General features: G+C 42.6%; 1 protein-coding gene across 2 annotated transcripts in view; it reads left to right on the top strand.

Annotated features, from left to right (window-relative positions):
• Nucleotides 1-23,369, top strand: part of RNF150 (ring finger protein 150) — a 116,024-nt gene extending 92,655 nt beyond the window's left edge. Inside the window, exons 7-8 of one of the 2 annotated variants that reach the window (XM_053975996.1) lie at nt 15,217-15,376; nt 22,251-23,369. In XM_053975996.1, the coding sequence (XP_053831971.1) occupies nt 15,217-15,335 (119 nt within the window). In that variant the 3' untranslated portion in view covers nt 15,336-15,376; nt 22,251-23,369. Of the gene's footprint in view, nt 1-15,216; nt 22,222-22,250 lie in introns of those variants that run through there. The other variant, XM_053975995.1, reaches the window with a different exon arrangement.
• The last annotated feature ends 1,758 nt before the right edge of the window (nt 23,370-25,127 follow it).

Raw genomic sequence — 25,127 nt, 5'->3', positions numbered from 1 at the left:
TCATAATAGACAACTAGGCAAAGAAAGGATGGAGCTTCAAATCTCATTTGAATGCTCATATCTGAGTATACAAGCATTTTATTAATGTTCAGGGAATGGAAGAGACATAAGGGATTTATTGCCTCTGACAATGAAAATAAGGAAGGGAAAGTGCTCCTGTAAGAGTGTAGGTATTTGGTTTGCTTGAGAAGGTTTTGGTAGCAAGGTTTGCTTGAGAAGGTTTTGGATGCTGGAGCAGCCTGTATTTTCAGGACTGCACCCCGTGGAAGGGAGCCATGCTGGAGCAGTTAGTGAAGAACTGTGCCTGTGGAAAGGACTTACATTAGAGAAGTTTGGAGGCCTGTCTCCTGTGGGAGTGTCCCCATGTTGCAGCATGGGAAGAGTATGAGGAGTCCTCCCCCTGACAAGGAAGGAGGAAATGTGATGAACTGACCACAACCCCCATTCCCCTACGCTGCTGGGGGGAAAACAGGAGGAGAATTTGGGAGTGAAGTTAAGCCCAGAAAGAAGGGAGGAGTTGAGGGAAGGTGTTTTTAAGATTTATTTCTCCTTACCCTACTCTGATTTGATTGGCAATAAATTAGATTAATTATTTTCCCCCCAAGACGAGTCCCTTTTGCATCTGATGGTAACTGGTGGTAATCTCCCCCTGTCCTTAGCTGGACCCACTTGCCTTTTATTGTATTTTCTCCACTCTGCCCAGATGAGGAGAGAGATAAAGTGACTACTTTGGTGGGCTCCTGGTGTGCAGTCAGGGTCCAGGCACCACACTGTGTTGGTGCAGAAGTGTGTCCTTAGATGTGTCATTCCCAATTGCCCTGAATGTGCATTGCACGTGTGCAGGGGAAAAGGGGACCTGAGGACCAGCACCACTGATAACATAGCTATTGTAAATGCAGGTGAACCCAGTGGGAAGGAATGATGATGTCTAACTCCAGTTCACAAAGTTGAATGATTTCTTTATTATAACTATGCTGTAATACATTAATATACTATGTAAAAAAAAAAAGATATTAAAACTACATATCTACTTTCTCTAACTACTATATCTAACTAACTCACAACTTGTGACTTTCTCTCAAGAGTCTAAACACAAATAGATTTAATTGGCCATCAGGCTCAAACAATTCTCACTAAAATCCAATCAAGTAATCACCCTAAGTAAACAATTCTCTAAACACATTCTACATAAGAAAAACAAAGAGCAGAAATAGAAATTGTTTTCTCTGTCTTCCTCTCTCAGTGCACCTTTATAAAAAATCTTAAGAGAGAGAGAAATGTGCTTACTACACATAGCTTGTTATCTTTCTCTATATTCCAGTGTCTTTAGCAGATATCTGGATGAAACACTGCACAAGAAAGCTTTTAAAGCAAAATTGACAATGTAGAGTAAAATACAAATCTGAACTGCAGAGAGACCAGATGACTTCATCCTAGCTAATCTCTTTGATTTATACTTGACAATAAAAGCCTTGCCTTGCAAGAGATATTCAGTATCTTGCATACAATTGACTTGATTATTTACATTTGTAATGTCTGTAGAGTTTTATTCTCCTTAGTTTTTACTCAAAAGCCTCCACTGAAATCATCAGGAAGTGCTGTTTAAGATACAATGTGCTTCTCTGATTCTGAATCTTTTTCTTATCAATTCAGAAACAAAACCAAATGGGAGGCACAAGGACCCAGCTTGGATCAGCACCTGAAAATAAGAAGTATGGCAGAGCAGTGGTTCTACAGTAAGGCAGACAGAGGAAGGGGAGGATTCCAGGGTGCCTCTGGATAGGCAAGGCAAAAGTAATGCTCACCTATACTGTGCAGAGCTCAGAGACCCCTGCCAGGGTCAGGCTGTGCTGAATCAGTCAGTGCATACACAGCTATGGACCCGCTTCCAGAAACCTCACAGGTAAGAGCAGATCACAGCAAGCAAGCTGGTCTCGTAAATTTACTGGGAAAAGAAAGACAATGAAAAGGCAGCTGTGCCTCTTGGAGGGTAAAAGCAAGAGGCTGAGGTACAGGAGGCACTCAGAAAGTAGTGGCATTTCTGCAGCAGTCACTCTTGATTCTGCTTGCGTGTGTTTTGTTCTGGCTGCATTGCTTCGTGAGTGTCCATTTGCCTTAGTGCTCCACAGTGAAGGTAACTCAAATGAAAGAAGTCAGACAAGAGCTCTGCTGAGAAAGTGTTTCCAGTCATTGGCACATAATGTTTGTCACCTTATTCATCCAGGCTGTGAGCCTGTGAACGTGCAAGAGAATCATTTGCTCAAGGAAGCTGACTGGTTTCTCATAAGACTTTAAAGGATCATGCTCATGCTTACACCTGTAGTTCTTGTGTTGTAACGAGCAATTCTGATTTCTCAAAAGACAGGAGAGAGTTGCATTTAGAAGAGATCAAGTGAAAGGGAGTGGGGAGTGTGCATGTAACTATGTGATAGTTTTTTGCATGGTAGAAAAACAATCTTACAGGAGATGTTTGGTCTGCAAGAGGCATCTGGGACTGCTCTGCTCTAAATTTTCTCCAGTCTCCTGTAGGGGCAACAGCTCAAACTTTCACATACAGTTTCTAACACTCTACGATTTCAGCCTCAAAAAAAAAAAAAAAATCATCAGTGGTATTTGCTCATAAAATAATAGTGAAGTCCTACTCATTTTTCATCACTTTCCTCCAACCCCTGCAGAAATTAGGGTGCTTCAGGGATCCTCCAGGTTTGCAACAGTAACAGTAACTTCACCTAGAAGTGAGAGTTCTCACTAAATTCTTAGTTCCTGGACCTTCTGTTGTTCTGGTTGTGGGCAATTCTAAGTGAAGACAGTGCCTGAAACTGATGCTTTGAGACTGATAGGCCAGATGCAGAAACTGGCTTATGAGTGTTTTTAGAAAATAGGAGTGATTGGAAGAGAAGGAGCTAACAGGTCAAGCCCAATATCCAAGAGGAAATACCCAACTTCTGGCATGCACGTTAGAGGATTTTCTCCTGCCTGAGAGCCTGGGAGTGGGAGGGGTGCATAAGCCCTCCCATTTAGGGGCGCTGAAAGTAGGACCCATGTGGATCTATTCTTGCCCAGCTAGATGCCATCTTTGCCATGCCAGTGGCAAGGCTGATATCCTGGGGAATATACTCAGCAGGGTGCACACAGCATCAGGGTTGCATTAATGAATATCCACCCAAGCTGGCTTTTTATTGTGACTTTCTCTTGCAAGTGCCAATACATCTGACTGTTCTTTTCATTGTGACTCATGTTAACGTATCTGAGGCACTCAGGGAGCAGGCAAGAACATAGGCTCCGTTGGGTGGCAATAATTAAGCCATGAATTAATATACACAATGTGCAAAACAACTCACCTGGAGATCTCTGTGAATTTTTGCTCTATTTTCCACTCTCTAGGCAGCATAGTGCTGTAAGACAATGGAAAAAAATGCTCCTACAGGAAAAGCACACAGAAAATGTATAGAATAAGGGTGCCACTGGCAAAGTCAGAATATGAAAAGCACTTAGCTGAAATAGCTTTATGAAATTTATTAAATTGTAGCATCTCAGTAGGGGGAAAAAGTCACACAAAGAGGGTTTAAAATCTGCCAGTTCCTTGCACAGGTAATTAAATAACACAGTGTTGTTATAAAAGTGTTTTCAGCTGCAAAGGTTTCTTTGGGGGACAGCCACCAAATGTGGTGTGTCACGTATACATGAGAAACCTGACTTCAGATTTTGCCCCCGAGTGCTCAGGATATTGAATTCGACTAAGGTGTTGCTAAACTTCATTACTTCCCTGCAATTGCAGTTTGAAAAGGCACCAGCAAATTCTCTTTCTGCGCATGAGTACCTGTCAATCTGTGAGACCAAAATAGCCTTAAAGAAGGAAATTTTAGAAAAATGACCAACCTGTTCTGGGAGATGGAACATCCTTCCATCTGTGCAGAAACCTGAAGCCTAAGAGTGCACTTCCAAGGAAACAGTTTTGGAGGAAAGCTTTGGCAGAAAGGTTGTGGTTTTAGTTGTTTACTCTCAAAAGGTAAACCACTATAAATGTATATTCCACAGGGCAGAAACAATTACATGGGTTTGCAGTAACTCCTTCTGTCTCTTTTTTATTCCTAAATTAATCCTTCATTGTGACTGAAAGATACAAGACCACTTCCCTTGTAAAAACTTAAAATTTACTTTAAAATTTACTATAAAGTGGTACTCAGCTTCTAAAAGCCCCTTTTCCAGACTAGATATAAAATATACCAATATTTTAATCTTTTGTTTTTGGAAGGCTTCTGGGATTTAACTTGTTCTGGAACTGCCTGGGAACCTCCTGGACATGACCACTTTTCAGTGAGAGGACTGGAAAGTGAAGAAACTTGAATAAAAAAGGAATGGCAAAAGGGGTTAAAACCAAACTTGATGTCACAGAGTTTTGACTCTAACTTTACAGTGGTGTACCCAAGGGAAATAATAATGAACCATGCAAAGGCATTTACATTTTTTGAAGTTACATGCTTGGTTTCCAGGTGGTTAGAGTGGTATTGTTACTTTTATTTTTCTAGGGAGGTATTGTTATATGGGGTAAAAACTCTTCCTTCTGCCTCTCCAAGGAGTGTTAATGCTCAGAACACAAAAGAAGGAGGAACAGGACTATATAAAACTTAAAAAGTTGAAACAGAGACAAAGGTTTTTCATGCGGAGAAACAGTGGTTTTAAGTTATTCTGTTTCAATTTGAGTTTCACATGTAGAGTGTTAGGGATGTCTTGAGCCTAGTGGTGGTGGCCAAGTGACCTAATGAACATATTTTCTAGTAAAAATTCCAGCTGCAATTTGTTGAAACTTAAATTGACCTTTCCCATCCACTGCTCTAAGAAGAAACTCAGCAAATGGATGTCTTGGGTTCGGCCTTTGTCGTGTTCCCAGGAGCATTTCAGCAAGCATCCCTGATAAAAGCTGGGCTTTGGAGGGGATTTTCTGATGCCAGAAGTTGTTCAGTTGGAGCTACACTGTGACTGGAGGCTTATTTGAAAGGGAATGCTAAACGGCCCTAGATTTATACAGCCTAAAACCAGTTTCTGTTGATGTCCCTGCAGGATTTCCTACCAGCCAGACCCAAGGCTCCAAGGGCACTTTGCAGATGAGAAATTATCCTCAGATGCCCTTTAGCCAGCTTCAGTGGCCTCTAGGTGAGACTGAGTTCCCTCCTCAGTGTTTGTTTTGCTCCTGGTTGCTCCTCTCTGGGTTTTGTCACACTCAGCATTTTGCAACCCAGTGAATGGAACTCACGTTTTTGTCACGTTACTTGTGTGAACCATGAGCAAGGAAGCAAAAGGAGTAGGTAAGTGAGGAGGGAACATGTGTGCACTCTTGCATTAGGCTGGAGAGACAAAACTCAAAAACCCTGCTATGCTCTTTTTAATACAGGCTCATTTTGGACAGAAAGGAGGGCAGGCAGGAAGGAGACACAGGATTAGAATGAGACTCACATTAAATTAATTTGAACTCTTTAAATCGAAATTGTCGGTTTGGTTACAGTTGTTGTAAAGGCTGATTTTATTTTTTTTTCTTCTTTACATAAAGCTATTTTCATACTTTTTTTTCAGACAATATTTCAGGCCAGGCCTGGCACTTCAGATTTATTTTTAATGGGAAAAAAAATGTTGAGCTATTGCATGATTGTCAGAGGAATGTTCCAGTTAAAAGGAGATTGGCATCAACTGATTTAAATTTTACAAAGTGAACATACAAGATAAACAGCTGACCTCTTCTTTTATGAAAGCTTTTCTTGATTGTTGTTCTGTATCATGTGTTCTCTGTGAGTGGATTGAATGTGCATTACTGTACTCAGACAAGCTTGTTAGAATTTTATTTGGTCCACTAGCCCTACCACAAGACACAAGTAACATTTTGGACATCTCTGTTCCAAACAAACAGTGGTTCTATACACCTCCTAGTTATATTTCAATCCTCATATCATGTGCTCGTGATGGGGTTTATATGTGCTCATTTTTCTTTCCTGTGAAATGCTTTTGATTAGGTAAAAAATATTGCTTAATCCTCCAAGTAAACCATGAAAGCAACCTAAAGAGGATGCAAAGGACATTAAAAGGGTTTACTTTTCCAAAAGAAAAGGTTTTGCTATAATCTCTTAGTTTGGGGGTTTATTATTATTTCTAAACTAATGAAAAGAGACACGTTTCTCATAAAAACAGCCATACATGGACCAATTAAATTGGGCAGTTTTTCTTAACTTTTCAGGAAGTCCTTGTAGAGGTGCTCCTGATGGAAACATTGGGCTGTTGCAGACTGCAGAAATCTACTTTACTTTTCCTGCTAGTACTCTGTCCCATTTATATGGGACAATGTCATCTCCTACCTGCCAATCCATAAGTGCCAGCAGCACTCTGAGTAATTTGCACCCTCTGCAAAAGGCTGACCCACAGACCTAGTGGCATACAAAGACCTTCCCAGTACACAGACTATCCAAATAGTGAGAAGTTACTAACTTTTAGGTGTGCACATTTTGATGCTGGGGGTCTTGATCAGATTTGCTTCTCAGTCAGAGAACTGGCCACAGCTGTAGATACATTACTGATAGTGAAACTATTGAGTAGGCTGCAGGGAAGATCAGATCTGGGATAAAGCTGTTCAAAAGCTGCATAATTACACTGGAATATAAAATGTGTTGCAAGGTTTGATAGGCTTGTGATGTTTAAGGAAAGGAGAGTTAGCAGCTGAGCTCATCTGTCACTGTAGGATGTTGAAAAAAAATTAAAGCTCTGTGGTTTGGTGCTGCATGAAGGGGTCTTTTGAAAGCTGGGTATTAAGGCTTTTAGCTGCCACCCATCTGCAGTTCTGCACTGGCACAAAGATGAATGAAGTGGCTGGGGAGCTGGTGCAGTGGATGATGCTAATTGCTAGCAAATCTGAAAGGGATCGTGTCGTGCAGCCACTACAATTGTGGAGAGTAGACTCAGCTACCCAGGACATCCCTTCCAGAGCAGGTTTCTGACAGCTTCCACTTCAAGCACAGAGTAATTAATACTCCCTGTGTTAAAGGTACTGTTGCATTGAACTGGTTTCTTCTTGTCTGCCCTTTTTCCTGCTGTTGTTTTAAAACATCAACATGTAAGGCTCCAGAGAAGAAAAATCTGAGAATAGTGACATATTTGAGGTTAATTGGTTTAAATGAGACATTTTTGAAACCTCCAGAAGTCAGTAGTACCTCATTTTAAGTGTTGTCAGTGGTCAGTAAAAGGTCAGAGCTGTCCTTTCTGTGTCTGTATGAGGGAGGACCAGATACAAGAACCTACCAAGAGTGTATCTGAACAGGGAGCCCTAGAAATTAAGTGTACACTGGTTTCAATTAATAATAGGATTAAAACTTCCTTCTGTAAGGATTCTGTGAAAGTGGATGTTAAAGATGGCTTCCTTGCAGAATTTTTAATTAGGGACTTCAAAAGAGGAAGTGTATGGATTCTGTAAGAAGCCCATAGGGTAAAAATGCAGGTGCTGGAGTAATGGGAGCTGCTGCCTATAATCTGTCCCCAGCAAGCCTCTCCTGTAGAAAAGCAAGTTAACCTTCAGGCAATGCAGTCAGACCCTCACTCAACACTCACCACAGCTGGCTCAGTGATAGAGGCAAGAAAGGCTCTTTTTGCAGGGTTTTATTCCAGCAAAGTGTGGCTGAAGGAGACCCAGCGAGGGAAAAGAGGAGAACCACATGGAGTGGGCAGCTTAATAAGGGGAAGGGGTGGGGAGCAGAGCTAAGGGCTGGGCAGAGGGGTTTGGTCTCCAGAGAAAGGGGGGGTGGCCACCATGGATACCAATCCAGTGAGGGGACAGGGAAAGGAGAAACCAGGGGAAGTTGTGGCACAGAAATCCATTTTGGAGTCTGTCTTTTTCTCCCCAGGAGGACTGACTCTGTGGTAAGTAGTTACTGCCATTGCCAGGGCCGAGGGCTTGGGAATTGACCGCGGCGGGGGAGTTCATGGGATGCTACAACAGGGAGGAGATTTAAACTGGTAGAATGCTTTGAGAGCACCTACAATTTGTTTTTAAAAACTACTGCAATTCTCGTAAAATTAAGAGATGACACTTCAGCTCGTTACATTCTTCTCCTTCATTGCTAACAGACATATAAATTGTTTCTTCTGTATGGAAAAATGGCTGTTCTTATGTAATTGGTCGCTCTATAATCTGTTTGCCTATGTGCCCATCCTAGAAGAGAAGAAATAGTGAAGCTACAGTGTGTATCTGTAGTGATCTGTTCAGGTTCTTACTTTGTTTCAATCTATGCATCAGCCCTGCCCGCAGAATAAGCTACTATTGCTAGTGCCATACCATCAAGAAAGACTATGTCTACAACCCGATGGAGTTTGGGAGACTGAAAAGCATGTTCTTTGCTTTTAAACTGGGATTTTTTATAGAGTCATTGAGAAATTGGTGGGGCTTCATGATTTTGGGTTGTTTTTTTTTTTCTGTTGTTACAAATTTGTCTACAGCTGAATTGCACTTAACTCAATCTTTATCTCTTCAGCTACAGTAAGCAGATAAGCTATGTCCTGTGACAAAATATGTAACTAAGATGTCCAGATCAAATCAGGTTAGATAGTATTGTGAAGTCAAAAACAATGTTTTCTCAGAGTTGTGCTGTTTCTGTCAAGTGTTCTCTGTTTTTATGGACTTGCAAGAATTAATCTTTAGCCTAAGCAGTGTACTTAGGTCCAATGTCGCCCAGGTTTTTGGGGACATGTACCTGACAGTCCTGTGAGCATGTGGCAGGAGACTAGAGGTCCATTTCTGCAAGTCCACATGTGTGAGCTGGTGGGAGGGACACTGGTTTCACTGTGAGGTGCCAGAGGGTAAAAAGAAAAAGGTGTGACATCCAGTGTTAGGGTCTCTGCACGTGTCTGTTGTTTGTGGGCAGCCCTTGGGTAGTGTGGAGCATGGGGAAGGATGACCATAGAATGCTGTCCTAATCTGCTCTGACTTGTCAGGCACAGTGGTCTGGCAGCTGTGCCCTGCTTCAGGCACTGGAGCTGCTGCTGCAACAGAGTCAAGCCCATTCTCAAGCATGTTTTTTTCCTTATACTGAACAAAAAGACTGTTTTTCCCTTAAAGTAAAAGGTAAACTTCAAAGTTGGTAACTGCATTTTGCTAGTGATGGCAGTAAAAATTACTTATCTGATATGCAGGTTCCTCTACCACCTCTGTGGGGTTTTTCTCTTCTGACTTCATGACTGTGTATATATTTTTTTTAATATCTAATGAGAAAGACATCTCTGGGTGAAATTTTTATTATGGGCATTTCCAATGGAATTGGATTTCAGCCAAGGTTCACTATCCCCAACATGCATGATGAGGAGGGAGTTCCTACCAACGTGCACAAAATTAGGTTTCAGAAAATTAGTTCTATTACTAATAATTTTTCAATTTTGATGCTTGGCTTGAGATAATGGGGTGTGATTTCCAGATGATGATGATGATGGCAGCCCTTCACACTGCAGGATGTTTAAAGACATGTGTTTGGCTGTTTTTCATTAAGAGATGCTGTATATTCTCACAAACCACATACGCTAGAAAAAGATTAAGGGAAGAAATTTTGTTGCCCTTTTATTCAGTAGTAAGGAAAAAAACCCCAAGTTTATTTTGGGAGAGCCTCCAGTGTTTTACGTCATATCCAGACCCATCTATCACATCTCTCAATCACTTAGGGGTTTAGTGCAGGTAAACATATTTTTGAAGTGTCCTCTTGAATTAATCTTGCCAGGTCATGGCATGTGGTTCTTTCCCTGTGTGCTGGTGTCTGGGTATTCTTTGCAAAATGTTTCAGACATCATCTGCTTTACCTCCTGGGAGAAGCTCTGTTGCCATTAGTACATTCACAGAGCTCTGGCTTGTTATTTACAAAAACCTAACCTAACCTTTCCTCCCAAAAGCAGTTACCACACAAGTACTTGTTCCCCTTGCTGCTCAGATAAATCTCCCTCTGATTCTAGGGAACAGCAATAAAATATTTCCCCAGTGCTCTGTTCTCAGTCGTAGCCAGCCAAACTTCTTCATCCCTTTTATTAGCCTCTGTGTACAGAAGGACTGCATTAGTAGCAAGGGGTTTTATAACCCTTTCCCCTCAAACATATCCCCACTGTTTCTTTTGCATTTGAGATTTTATAGGCATTTTTAAACATGTTATTTTATTTTATATTATGTTAGTGCAGCTATGGCCCATTCTAAAGTATTACAATTCTCAAGATGATATGGAAGGAATTTGAGACTTGTAAAATGATCCAAGGAGAGCTGTGAGATTATTAACTTGAGAATAATTTTAACAATCAGTAGTAATTTTAAAAGAAGGGGTCTTAGTGATAAATTTATTTGGTATTGTTGTGAAATGAGTTGCCATTTGAAGTAATAATTTCATAAGATGCTCTTCCTCTTAGACTAGAAACAGCCAAGTGATGCAATGGCAAGGCCACAGTAGGAGGTAACAATAAACTCTGTAATGGGAAAGTGCATTCCTAGGTAGACAAAGAAAAATAGAGGACTCTAGCTATGTCTCTCTCATACATCAAATGTGATGAATTGTATCCTGGTTGTTCTTATATTGGAGACAAAATCTGAATAGCACTGCTTGCATTGGCATTCTTCTGTGGCTTCAAGCTGAGCAGAATGTGTTTTGATAAAGATCCCACATCAATGCCTCTAGTGACTCTGGATATATTTTCTGATCAGGTCCTCAAAGCTCTAGGACATGGTCACATTTCTGGTTTCTTCTGAGGCAAAATCCTTCTAGACACATCTGGATGTTTTCTCAGAAGAAGTGAGCCCTAGACTGGAATAAGGTTCATGGTAATGCATGCATTTCGGATACTTGTCCAGATCTGGGAGCATAACTAACACCAGGGATTTCTTGTTTTTGTTTAAATCTGTCTTCACAAACCGAAGAGTTCTGAAATAAGGTGTATTTCACTACAGTGAGGATATGAAATGAGTAGCAGTACTTCTCTGCTTGCTCTCAAATGGGTGTAATAGCAGAGAGCTACCCAAAGGTCTGGAGAAGGAAAAAAGTGCCATCTTAGACAAACCTTATATATATTTAATGCCAAGAAGCTTTTGTTGTTAACATTTTAGTGTGGTCTCCTTTTTCTGCTGATTTCCTGGATACAAATTGCTTATTGACATTTGAGCCCAGTTATGGGCTTTTACAGCTTTTACAGCTCGCTGAGCCTGGGGGGAAACTCAGCTTCTGAGGCAAGCTGCAACAATTTTAGGAGAGCCTCATGGCACTATCTGTGTCCTAGGGACATCAAGGGACAGTATGGGATGTGGCCTCCTCGGGAGGAGCACAGTGGTGAGCAGGAGTGAGGCCTCCATGGGTGCAAAGTCCACCAGGGTTTCTTCAGCTTGTTTCTCACCCTTAAGTGGGTCATTGTAAGTATATCTCAGCTGGTGCCCATGCCTGTATGCTTGGCAGAAGAATGGGTTTGTAAATGCACTTTTCACTCTCTGTTCAATGCTTAGCTCCCTCCCAAGCCTCTTGCAAGCAGTATCAAATTCTTAGAAACCCATTGTCTGACCTCTTTCTTTTGGAATATTTATTAGTGTACAACAGTTACAGACTTACACCAATGGTTATGAATAGCAGCAGCAGTAGATAACTATTACTAGCGTGCAATATTACTGTTTTCAACACACCAGAGTAATTAGCTACTTTCATCCTTGTTTGATTGCACTAATATTCAAATGTAAGCATCCCTTGGTGCACTTTTCAAGAAGCAAGAGCTGTACCACCTTTGTGTAGGCCACTTCCAAATCTACAAGGTCATATTCTTCCCATGCTAGTGTTATTGATTTAAAGTAATATTGGCTACACAGGGAGTTTGGTTAATTTCATCTCTCGAACGAATGTGTGTCAGGAAATACAAGTGAGTGGAAAAAGTCTGTCTGGACAGGCAGCATGCTGTGGTGTATTATGTTTCCCTGACATGAGAGGAATGTGGCAGGGAGGTCTACAGTTCCCTGCTGTAGGCACTAACACTCTGGCTGGAAAGCAGCTTGAGATGTGCCTTTTGCTTCATTAAGCACAAGGCTTTCTGCCCGTGGCAAGAAGTGCTGTAAAGCACAGTGGAAGTATTACAGTGTGTGTGGTTAGACAGGGTTGCCAATTTCAAGTAGCTAAAATCACAAGGCAGGTATTCCAACATAAAATCTGTCTAGAAAATAGAGATTTAATTTTTAAAACACTTAGTTTCCTTTTTGCCTCTTAAACTTCATTTATTTTTAAGTGAAAGGTGAGATCTCCACTGAAAGTTGAGATCCTCATTTGATCTCAGGACTTTAAGAATAACAGCAAATTACAAAAAACTTGCAGAAGGGCCATAAGGGTTGTTAAGAGAGAGTCAGGCATCTTCTGTAGAAGCTGTGTGATTGTATAAGCTTTGGCATTGTAAACAGGATCTGAAAGGCAGGGATGCAAAATGCAGGCTAAGCTCCTGGCACTTGCGACATCGTTGAGGTTTGCTTAACAAATCACAGTAACTGTGCTGGCTTGTGTTATTGAGCAGTCAGCCAAAAAAAAAAAAAAAAAAAAAAAACCAACAAAACAAACCAGCACAGTCTGGCAAGCCTGTGTTGGGTGCGGGAGCCACGGTGAGGCAGTTTGCAGACCTTGCAGCCAGACCTACCTACAGCTGATCAGTGTCTGGTGTAACTTCTGCAGCCTCCCAGAGTTTCACCCTGTGTGTGCTGGGGTCAGGACTCCTGTTTACAGGAGCCAGCAGGTAATGCTGAGGGGTGCATTCATTTCCTTACGTTGCCTACAGCTTCCAAAGAAATGGCAGTGCAGGTGTAAGAACGGTGATATCCAAATTGTTCTCCCCACTCTGCCAAAGCTGTAGCTTTAGGGTTTTGAACTGCTGCACTGGTATCAAGCAAGGAAGGTGGAGTGCTTCTCTTTCTGGGCATTATCACAGTGCTGGAAAAACAATGTCAGAGCATAGGCATGGATGTTTTTAGGAGCATTCCTCATTCCTGCCAACCTGCACTTCACTTCCAAAGAAGACTACAAAAGCTCACACTTTGCAAAGACTAAAATGCAAGCATTTGAATAATTGTATAGGATTTGTAAAGTAAAACTCGAGTTTGCTGGTTTGGAGGGTGTGTGCTGCTGTACGTCCATCAGCTATTAGGTAGGTGAGCTGCAAATCTGTTCTATCTGCCTGTCTTGAACTCCTGAACTTGAGATTTTTTTCTTTTTTTTTCTGCTGTGCAGCCCTGGAAGAAACAACAATTCTTGAAATAATATTTCAGCATTATTAAGCACTGCTCGTTGGATGCTCTGACATTTGGTGTTGGCAGCTCTGCCTGCCTCTTCAGCATGCTGTCACTATTGGCTGTCACTATTCAGCCAGTCCTTTTCTTCTGCACAGCTGGTTCAGATGGCAAACACCTTGTCTCTCAAGAGTGCTCCAAGTGGCTGTTCAACATGGCTAAACCTCAGGAGCTCTGTGTTGCAAATATAAACTTGTTCTTCAGCATAATTTTCATTGTTTTTAACAATCCTATTAATTATAGAGGAATCCAGTGGTCTGAAACCACATTATTCTGGCTCAGGGAGCTGTTACCACTAAAGATGATGCTTTTGGTTTTGGAGGTGTGTGAGATGCTCTGATGTACTCTAGGATCTAGCAGCTCACCTGAAGGTTCAACGTCATTTAAGACCACTGAAGTCTGCAGGATGTATCATTCAGCTTGTAAATACTTCCTCCACCTCTGGTGGAAACGTTTATAGTCAGAAGCAATGCCTTGAAATGTTTACTAACGTCGTATTGAAAGGGCAAAAAAAAAAAGAGATAGAGATGTAGATGTTGTGTGCATTAATTATTTATCTTGCAATCAAGAAAGTATAAAAGTAATCCAGGGTGAAAACTGGGAAGAATTGTGAAGGAAAACACTGACTCTTTCAGTTTGAATAATGCAGAACCCTTTCAAGCTTTCTCCACAGAACATGTGGTCTAATCCCAGCATAAGTAAACACATGTGGGGGTTTTAAAATTTAAAATTAAAAAAAAATCATGCTGCTCTTGAGAGGTGATTAACTGCTCACTTAGCTTCAAGTGAATAATTAAACTGTGAGGAGTTATTATTTTCCTGGCTCCTCTGTCATGTTTCTTACTTATTAATTCTTAGATATTCAACTTCTAGACTTTTTAGCATCAATCAGGCTTTGCTTCTATTGTCTGAAAAGTAAAATATGTGAAGGAAAAACTGCCACAGATTTAAATACATTGTATTGTTACAGTATAAATACCATCTTTGTAATTAAACCACTTGAAAATATGAACCATCAAATTTTTCTCTCAGGGACTCAGCCACCTATGAGGGTTTTGTGCCTTTGAAAATCTCCCTAGTGTGCTTTGCTTCTCCTGATTGTTCTTGGAAGAAAATTGGCTTTTAGTCCTTTAAAATCTCTTGGCTTTATTTGCTGCTAAATATACACATGGTAAGTGCTGTGGGATCAAAACAAAAACAAGTTGCTCTTCCAACTATGTGATTTGCAGTTTGGCAGAAGTCAATAATACAACTCTTAGTGTACTTGGGGTCATGGTGCATTAAGGTAGATCCCTTTGGCCTAGATCAAGAGCCTGCAAGGTACCTTCAAATCAGAGGAAAGAGGGAGTTTAAGCAGAGTAGAAAAGGATGAGAGAAGCCACATGGAAGGTAGCCTGGTGCAAAGTCCTGGATTTGTTTTGCCCTTGTCCAATGCCAATGTTCCTACATTAGAGTAGTGCACTTAATGAGAGTTTGGGCAGATTTTTTTCCTGTGAGGAATGATTTCCTGATGACTGAGTTGCTCCACCAGGTACCTGTGGCTTTGTCATTAGTGTGCTGTCTTTGTGGGGAGAGTAGGATGATGCCAGGTTGAGAAAGTGAAAGGGGACAAGGGAGGGAAATTCTCACATGGTGGGAGGAAGTTCATGAAGGACCTGGATGAAAAGCCCTGGGATGATTAAGAGAAGAAAATGTTACCTATCCAGGCTCCTTTTCATCATGTTTTTCACTATGAATGGCTTGAATTTTGAGGTATTTTTGAAGTGTTTTAGACAGATATTGAATAAGAGCAAAGTTTGTAATCTAATCACAGTCTCAGTGGCGGAGAGACCTCTGGATTCCAACCTGCAGAACTAAAAATTAGTAACACATTAACAGAAAGACATGAGCTTTTCCTGTCTTTTCTACCCTCACAGATGAGCAGGAGCCAGCAGTCAGCAGTGATTCAGATATTTCGTTGATTATGGCAATGGAGGTTGGACTCTCCGACGTGGAGCTTTCCACTGATCAAGACTGCGAAGAGGTGAAATCTTGAAAAACAGAGATCCAACACTAAACTCCAGGGGAGTGTCACAGGTAGGGACCGAGTCGGCTTTCTAGGATTTGGACCAGTCACGCATATGCCTCCAGAGCACTGTCACTCCTGCACACTCCATACTGAGATGGTCGTGAAAAGCAAAGCAATAGCAACTGTTTGTGTCTGCCTGGATGCGGTTTCATCATCTACACACCTTCACCTGGGAAATGGACACTTCCAGTTTACCCACGTGCTTGAGAGCAGTCACGGAACTCTCCACGCGGCTGAAATGACAGCTTGAGTGTTTTTTACACCTGTTCAATCCAATTTTTGTTGTGGTTTTTTTTTTTTTTTTTTTTTTTTTTTGGGAAGGCCTACGTTTATTTTGTTTGTTTGTTTGTTTATAGTTTGTTATGGATGGACACTCTGTTTTTATTGACTGACCCCAGCTTTTTTCAAGAGTTCAGTCCAGAAATCTGAATTCCCGTTCGTTGGTCACTTCATGATCTGACCAGGATTTATCATTGCCTTGTTATTTCTGCATGAATTACGTGTGGCTGGCTTCAGAAGGTTGATGCACCAGCACCCTGCATTAATGTAACTCCTGCCTTCATTAAGTGGCAGGCTTGGAAATGGTATATTCTGAAGGCTTTTATTTGTAAGAGAGCTCTGAGTTAGCAGAAATTTGGGTTAAAACGACATTAGTATGTCTCTTACTTAGAGCTCTGTTCTAGACAAATATTGTACAGTGTGAAGAAGAGAAAGAAGAGCTTAAAGAGTCACTCCATCCATGTAGTCCTGCCCTGAATTTTATGCTATTCACAGGTGTCATTACATTAGTGTCCTTCCTCCAAGTGACAATTCAGTAGCTGGAAAAAAAGATCTAGCATAACATCACTTCTTAATTTTACAGACCAAAACCAGATCAGTGGGCTAAAGGAGCATCTGAGAGGTTTCCAGAGGGTGCTTATTAACAGTTCTGCATTAAGCAGGCGACAGTGTTCTTACAAAGGGTCTGGAGATGCTGCTGTCAGTGTCAGAAATTGCTAAGGGAGCAAGAAGCAGCTGTTTGAAATGTTTAATTCCTGGTTTGCTTTGGGTCTTTTCCCTCAGTGTGTTCCATTTCTTACATTTTGACAGCAGTTTTTGTCTGCTTGCTGTCTAACAAGAGTTCAGGTGGTTTGTTGCCCTCCAGAGTCCCTGTCAACACTGTCAGAAGCATAACAGAATATTTGCAATTTGTATACAGATATGTACACCAAAATATATTGGAGAGGGAATTTGGAGAGGGAATTTGAAAATAAAAGAACTAGTATAAATCAGAACACCTAAATAATAATGACCTGACATAATAATTTATTTCATCCTGAGCTCTGCTTTCCAGGTAAGAGCTCATTGTTAATTGTTCAGTGTGTGATACGGTTTTTCAGTCAAAATACTCAGCTGTCAAGAAGCTTACTGTTACACAGGAATACACAGTTTCTGTTGAGAGTCAGATGATTTGAATCACATTACTGCCTCCAGAATCAACAATTCATGTTACATCGAAATTTCATGCAGAGGTCAAACATTTTGACTTGGCAGCGTCGTGGTGGCATCTCAAAATGCAACTCTTGGGCCTCACTGCATTTAATCTCCTTGTGGATTTACTTGTTAAATGTGAAAATCAGCTTCCAGCCAAAATTTGTGTTTGTCAGGTTTTATTCAGGAGCAAATATGTTTATCCCTAAAATTTTGGCTGACTTGCTTCTTCAGTACAGAAAGAAGGAAAAAATATTCTCCATGCTCTTTTGTCCATTTAGAACTAATTAAGCATTTTGTTTAATTTTGTTTTATGTTCTTAGTCTCTAAATTGCAGGGTAATCTTGAGGTAAAGATTTTAAACTCAAAGAGGGCAGATTTAGATTAGATATTAGAAATAAATTATTACTGTGAGGGTGGTGAGGCAGTGGAAGAGGCTGCCCAGAGAAGCTGTGGATGCCCCATCCCTGAAAGCGTTCAAGGCCAGGTTGGATGGAGCTCTGAGGAACCTGGTCTAGGGAAAGATGTCCCTGGCCATGGCAGAGGGTTTGGAACTAGGTGGTCTTTAATGTCCTTTCCAACCCAAGCCATTCTGTGATTCTATAAAAATGACCCATAAATGTGCTCTTACATCTTTAGAAGCTGTTGGAATGAGAATCTTTTTTTCAATTAAAGAGATAGAGGCAGCTGGAAATCTTGGTTAAAAAAGAAAGTTACTGACTGTTCCAGAGGGTACATTAGGTTAGTCTTGACAATATTTGTGGTTCTGTAATCTTGTTTTCCTTATCTTTTATGTCTTCTCTACTCCTTGCTGCTATGGGAAAGGCCTGACACAGCAATGTTGAAATTGATCCCTACACACGAGAGTTTGCACAAGGTACTGCATCAGCTCCACTTAAGCTCTGTAAAAATGCTGAAATCAGGTTTAAGTGGTGCTTACGTCAAATTTTGACCCAGGAATGAAATTCATTTCAAACGACTGCAGGGGAAGGAGCGAGGCTGGTTACATACAGTCAGGGCTCCTTTTAGAAAGTCCACGCACTGGTACAATTTCTTCTGCAGCACTGGAGCCTGGGTGCTACACGTCACAGGAACATCACGAACACGATGTCCAAGTTGTCGAGTGATCCTTTCACATATGCACACTGCAGCTCAGCACACAGGCAGAGAACTCCTGGCCAAACTGCTTGGGTTTCAGAGGAGCTGTCACAAAGTCTTCATTTTATTTCATGAACTGAATTAAGTTGATCTCAATGGATAGATTGACCAATTCGCTGTTGCTGTAGCAGAACCACCCATGGCACAGCAGAACAAGCAAAATCTGGAAAAGCGAGGCAGGAGGGGAAACTCACAGCTGGTACTGAGCTGGGTCCTTTGCCCAGCAAATCATTAAAGGGAGCTGTGCTCAAAAAGGCACCACAGATTTGGTAATTCAGACCCTGCATGTATTTCTGAGAGTTAACGAGGAACTTTGTAGAGGTCTCGTGCTGTGCACACACTTTTCCTAAATATCCCATATTAGATCTGGTCCTTTGGGGTCCAGAGGTGGCCACTAGCAGAGGCAGGGTGCCAAGCTGGGTGGGTGGTTTTGGCATACCACCAATTATTGATATGCCTTTTAGAAGAGGCGTCCTAGCAAATTTGGGTCGGGAGGCTTTCTACTTTTGTTTTCCCAGTTCTACCTGCAGGTTCACTCAGGGAAGATGTTGTTCCATCCCTGTCCTCAGGTGTTCTGCAGCTCTGAGCACTGTTAAGTGATGATGAGGGCAAAGCTGGGTTACGCATCACTGAAGTAAATGTTTTATTCCATCCTTCTTCAAAAAAAAAATGATTAATTTTGGACTTGCATCAAAATCACATTATTTTCAACGGGTCTTCTATGAGCATAATTAAGCCCCTGTGTCAAAAAGAAATGTTTTCCTGAAGCTTGACCTGATTGACAATATTCTTTGCATATATAACCTGTGACCTGCCTTGGGAATTTGAGGTGCTTCATAAGACCTCCTGATGTGTGTTTGTAACATGTATGAAAGCCTTAATTCTGTATATCTGTGTGCCCATGCACACCTTGGTACTGCTGCCCACTAAGCCTGGCCATTAGGTAGGTGGGGTTCAGCTGCTGGGGATGCAGTACTGGCTGTTCAGAAGGGAAAGCAGCCTTTAGCATGCAGCCAGGAAAGAACAAAATCCTCTAGAGCCCTCTGACAAGCAGGTGTTCACGGATGTAATTCTGCAGGCTGGCGCCGTGACTGAGTGGGGTGCACCTCCTGCACAGGGGCAGTGGCCAAGGGATTGTGTGGCTCCCAGGAAAAGGCACTCTTGTCATTAAATTGGTCCTGTACTTCTCCCAGCAATTCCTGTCTTGTCATCTGAAGCACTTTTCCATGAGCAAGTGGTAGGTGGGAGAAACATTTGCCTTAGTGAGGCTCATCATCGCTCAGGATAAAATCTGGTGACACAGAAACTGTACTCAGAGTATCCTTGGATTTCTTTGGGTTTCACTAAGCTGCCTTCCCAAAGGTCTGTCCAATAAGTAGGATGCATAGGCATAGGCAGAATTTTGCACTCACAAACGACCTGATGTGTGCATGCAGATGTGGAAGGCACCAGGTCTACATCCCCTCCCCACAGCTCACCTGTTCCGGTGAGGATAAGATCTGGCACTTACTGAGGGTTTGGGTTTTTTTATTTTCTGACTGCTATAGAGCCCCAAAACTAGGATCAGGACTATCATAGCACTGCAGTTCATTCTTTAAGCACTCTATAGAATTAAATTGACATGTATGCATATAAAAGTGCACTGATGTGAGTATGGAAACTGTACTGTCATGAAAGCAGAAGCTGTTGTCCTTTTTAGGCCTTTTATTTGAGGGATATTGTGGCACAAAGAAAAAGGCATTATAGAGGCAATTTGGAAAAAGAAATTATTGAAACCACATATGATAAGTGGTCCCTTCCCCTGGATGAAGTCCCAAGGAAGTCATTGCAAGAAGGGCATTGGGGTTGGGGTGCGTCCATTTCGCAGGACTAAAATGGCAGAGAAATCCAGCCTGTTCCTTCCCAGCCCATCTCACAAGTGTTTGTCCAAGGGGTGAGCCTTTGTTGCAGGGAAAGGAGATCATGGGATCAAACTTGCGCAGTGCTGTTTCCTCTCCTGTGTTTTGTGCTGCCAGTATCTCTTGGAGAAGGGAAGGGAGCTTGCCCAAGTTCAGCTCCAGGGCTTGGTGAAAAGCAGGCTGTGGGCTTTCAGCAGGCTGGGAACAGCCAAGCTTCTTCATGGCTAGTGCTGACCCTGGGACTGGAACTTCGTGGATGAGCACTGTGGACTCATTTGATCTGTGGAGTCCATGTGGATTCATTTGTTTTGTAGCTGCAAAAACGTGTGAGTGTGTTTGGGGCAGGCAGCACGGCAGTGATTCGGCTTGGTTAGCAGGAGACACACTGTGGAGTAGTTCAGGGCTGAGGGAAAATCAGGCTGGAGGTGTTTCTTTCACAGGCTTCTTAAATAGGGGAAATTGATCCAAAATAAGCACTACTTTCATTTTACCAAGCTGTTGTTACCTGAACTGATTGATAGTTTCAGAGAATGAGGGATGTCAGGTGGACTGTTCAGGGAGGATTTGTTTGTGAAGCAGATGGCAGCTGCGGGTTGGGACAAAGAGTGAGGATGAGGGCTGCCCCCCCTCTGCCGTGCCACTTATCCCATTGGGCTGGACACCCTCTTGGCCCCTTTATCTGCCCATTTCTTCTTCAAGGAAACACCCTCCTAAGCAGGAGCTGTATTTCAAAGGGAGAAATAAAGAAATGAAAGATGTGGATTTTGAATGAAAAGCCAACGGATGATTTTTCCATCTGAAATTAATCTTGTCTCTCTCGAACTTTTTAATTGTGAATTGGTGGAAGTTACTTCTTTCTGTAGTGAATGGAAAAAGAAAAAAAGAAGAGAGAAAAAAAAAAAAGGAGTAATAGTCTTTTCCCTTTCTCGTGTATTTCTTGATTCTTGGTCCTGAGTAGCATTAAACACAATAGCCAGATCGAGATGCTTGTTTGCTCTGAATGTATACAGTTATTTCAGATGTCAAATATCTAAATGTTTTATATGTGTATGTAATGCCATCCTCAATACTTGTTTCATGTTAGGAACCTGAAATGACTGTACCATTTTATAATTAGATATGTAAAGAGGGGACAGTGGGTGGGAGGGTCTGTTATTTTTATACCAAGATGTTCCTTGTATTTAGTGAACATTTAAAATGGTTTTGTACTTGTCAAAATATACATTCCATCCATTTCCAGAAGAGAATTATTTCTATTTAGAGTAGTTTATAAGCAAACCAAAATAAAAAAAGGTGACATCCCACTTATATGCAGTTCCTGAACAAAGCATCACTATCCTGGTTTTCAGTGATGGCTACAAAGATTTTTCCAGCCATGTCTCTTCTCACATGCAGCAGAGCCGTACCAGCAAATGCCAGTGTTATAAAGGGAATTCAAATCCCAAATGAAATAAATACCACATGGATCAGTGCACAGCTTAACAAAATAACTTCATTAAGTTCAGAGACAATGGTCTGTCCCAGTGAAATTCTCCAAAGTAATCAGTCCTGCTCTGGACAGCAGGAGCAGGTTTACCAGGAGGCTTCAGCTCTCTGTCCCTTGCCTGGCAGAGCCACCAGCCTCAGCAAGCTGGGGGGATGCAGGGTTGTTATACTCCTGCACTGTGGCTCTGGGCTATGCTGCAGCTTTGGTTTGGGAAACACCTGCCAAAAAAAGGTCATGGCAAAGTCATACTGTGGCATTTTTGGGCATGGATGGCATGGGCCATCCTTTTTCTTGTAGTTGGCTTTTTCATTCCCTCCCTTTCCCCGCTACCTGTGACGTGCTGCCAAAGCTGTGCAGTAGCAGTTTGTGAAGGGTTTTTGTTTTTGTTTTTTTGCCTTTTTTCCCCTTCTGTACAGTCTTGCAAATCAACTTTTAACTCTTTGCTGACATTTTATAACATATACATCTTCCTCTCCAATGCACTTTATCTCTCTTGAAAAACGTGGGAGTCGGAGGACTACCATCTTAAAGGGATTTGCCTGAAATCATGAGACACATACTTTTTATTATTTTGTGTCCTTTTTGCTTTGTTAGATAACTGTAAATGCTAAAGAGCATAGACAGTGACTCAGCTGGGGGAAATACTGAAATGTTGAGGCTAATACTTGGAAGCATTAATCAGTAGTCCAACATGGCTATTTTTGTTATATAAAGGATTATAATGTAAATATGTGAGACTGTGTTATTACGTACTAGTAAAATATTGCAACTCTCAAAGTTGAGATGGTGAATTCCAAGGAATTTTATTGCAAGTTTTTTTTTAATAAAACGGATCTGATTATTGTGTTGTATGTATTTTCTAACATACAGAAATTTCCTGATGCGTGAAACTTGTGGGTTGTTTCTTCCTGAACTCAGCCACTGCACACTTTGACACTCATAGGAGGCAGAAGATACCAGGGGGAAGGGACCCAAGTGACTGCCTGGTCTTCGTGACAAGTCTCTAGCTCATTACTGCTCTGGTCCCCTCTGCCCTCAGCTGCTTCTAAACAGAAAGCAGCAGCTGTGTGAGAGGTAAATGCTTCTGCTACCTCAAGGGAGAGCTGCAGCCTCAGCCCAGACACGGCATGATGTGTTAAAACAGCTTCAAAAGATGACTGCTGTGCCGTGCCTCAGTGGGAATTGCACCACTGTTGTGAGGGGTCATCCAGCTGCTCTTCCCTTGCCTTATCAGACATCACTATGTATCCCTGGGAGCAGGGGGAGGAGGAGAGCCCAGGGATTGTTGTGTCATCCAGCATAGGTATGCTGCTTCCTCGAGGTTTGAGGCACAGTGAAAATCCTGCCTAAATGTAATTTAAGAGACTTACAGAAAAGTTTTCCAGTAGATGCCAAAGAAGGCAGAGAGAAGTCCCTGAAGCAGCCAGCTCCTGGCATCAGCTATAGTCCTGCCACGGGTCCCATCCTGCCCCCATCCTGGCACACCTTTTTTGCTTTCTGGCTGGTGCTGCCAGCACACACACCTCTCTTTTTGGCTGGACCCCTGGACTGTGTTCCCCCCAGGAGCCTGGGAGGCAGCAGCTGTGGGCCAGTTCACTCTCAGGTCCCCAGCCCCTGCTGCCTCCTTGCTCCTGTGCACCCACCCCGTTCATCTTTGCTCTGTCCACGACAGAGGGGCGGCAGCTGGCTCAGAGCAGGAGAACCGCGTGCGATTTAATGTGGCTTTATCAGCAGCACCGGGAATTACTTTTCTCCTCTCAACTCCTGTCAGCAGCACAGCCTGAAGCTCCCATCCCACCAGCCCTGCTCCAAGGGCAGAAGCCCTCCACACCAAAAGAAACCCTGTGTTATAAAGGGAATAACGCCACCAGGGCTGTAAATAACAAAGGGCATCCGGCAATTCATGCCTGGATGTAAGCACCTACTCGGGGCTCGTGTTACATCACTCTCTGCTCTATACAGAATTAATTTCTGGTCAAAATATGGAAATAAAGCTGTGCTACTCTGTGCTCTGTTGCTTTGTGGGTTTTTTTTTTGGTTTTTTTTTTTTTTCCAGAAGGAATAAGGCAAATTGTATTTGCTCTTCTGATTCAAGGAGGTGACACTCAGATGCATCACAGTCAATGGAGAGGATGTGAGATTCAAAGGGAATTTATCCAGGTTTGCACTGCACAGCAGTATGTACAGTGCAGGGTCCCATGATAGCCAAACCATGCTAAGAAAGAAAATGCACTTTTAGGGTACCCATAAAGGAGATGCATTCACCTGTGCTGGGTCTCAGGAAGCCACTCTGGAGAAAAACACTGAGAAGGCATTTCTCTAACACAGGGAGATCAGGTCTGGGGGCATCCCTGAGGGAATAAGACTTTATGGCCCAAAAGAAACCTAATGAGCCGGTGCATTTATCAGAATTCAGCTATAAGAAATCAGTGCATAATAGGTGAGGCTATAATTTTGCAAGACGCTCATTCCTCAGCTTCGATCTCTGTGCAAACAAGTTGCTGGCAAGTCCTGGCAGCAGTGGAAGTGGGCAAAGTGTCACCACCCTCACATGCCCGGGCCACTCCCTGCTGCAGGCTGCTGCATGGCTCCCCTGGACATCCTCCTGGACATCTGCATCCGCAGCTTGGCGTTGCAGTCCATCCTCTCACCTGAGGATGAGCAAAGGCTTGCACAGGGAGGCCAGCAGCCACTCCTGCTGACTGAAACCCAGGCAGATGTCCCTCCTCCTACTCCAGCTAGGGAGCATGTCTGTCCTGGCAGAGGGACAGAGCAGCCATCTGGGAGTGGTAATGCCCTAGATGTGTTGGCAGAGCCCCAGCTTTCATCTGTTGGAACCCAGAGCTCAGATGAAGTTGTTTCTGTGTCCCTGCTTGGGGCAGCCATGCTGGCTCCAACCAGCAGCCCCCTTTGACTCAACCAGGGCTGGGAAGCAGACACCTGCAAAGGAATAACACCAGGACAAGTCACCTCCCTTCATGCTGCACCTGGTTTTAAAAAGGCCATTCTATGGAATCATAGAATGCTTCAGGTTCAAAACCACCTCTAAGATCATCAAGTTCAACTGCTAAAACAGGTGTAAGTGCTGCCTGGCTGCAGGGGCTGAGCTCAGAGTCTTACTTTGTGGGATGCTGTTCCATGCCTTAGCATGTGTTCAGTTTTGGCTTCCTCACTCTAGGAAAGACATAGAGGTGCTGGAGTGTGACCAGGGAAGGGCAACAAAGCTGGGGAAGGGTCTGGAACACAAGTCCTGTGAGAAGCAGCTGGGAGGTTTTATCCTGGATAAAAGGAGGCCCAGGGCTGACCTTATCACAAACTACAACTCCCAGAAAGGAGGGTGTAGCCTGGTGGGGTTTGGTCTTTTCTCCCGGGCAATGATAGAACAGAGGAAATGACCTCAAGTTGCAGCAGGGATTTAGATCGGATGTTAGGAGAAATTTCTTTGCTGAAGGAGTGGTCAGGCATTGAAATAGGCTGCCCAGGGAAGCAGTGGTGTTATCATCCCTGGCAGGGTTCAAAAATATGCAGATGTGGCACCCAGGGACATGGTTTAGCAGTGGGCTTTGCAGTGCTGATTAACGGTTGGACTTAATGATCTTAGAGGTATCTTCCAGCCTTAACAATTCCATAGCTCTGTGATTCCATGTCCTTGCTGCCTTTCTCCAGAGCTCACTGCCTTTTCCTTAACTGCATGGCATGGAATCCCAGGCAGGGCACAATGTTAGGAAAGGAGGATGGAGACAAACA

The sequence above is a fragment of the Vidua macroura genome, chromosome 4 (genome assembly GCF_024509145.1).
Source record: "Vidua macroura isolate BioBank_ID:100142 chromosome 4, ASM2450914v1, whole genome shotgun sequence".
NCBI classification, from domain to species: domain Eukaryota; kingdom Metazoa; phylum Chordata; class Aves; order Passeriformes; family Viduidae; genus Vidua; species Vidua macroura.
Note: the sequence above shows the minus strand (reverse complement) of the source record. Positions and strands in the feature narration are given on the sequence as shown.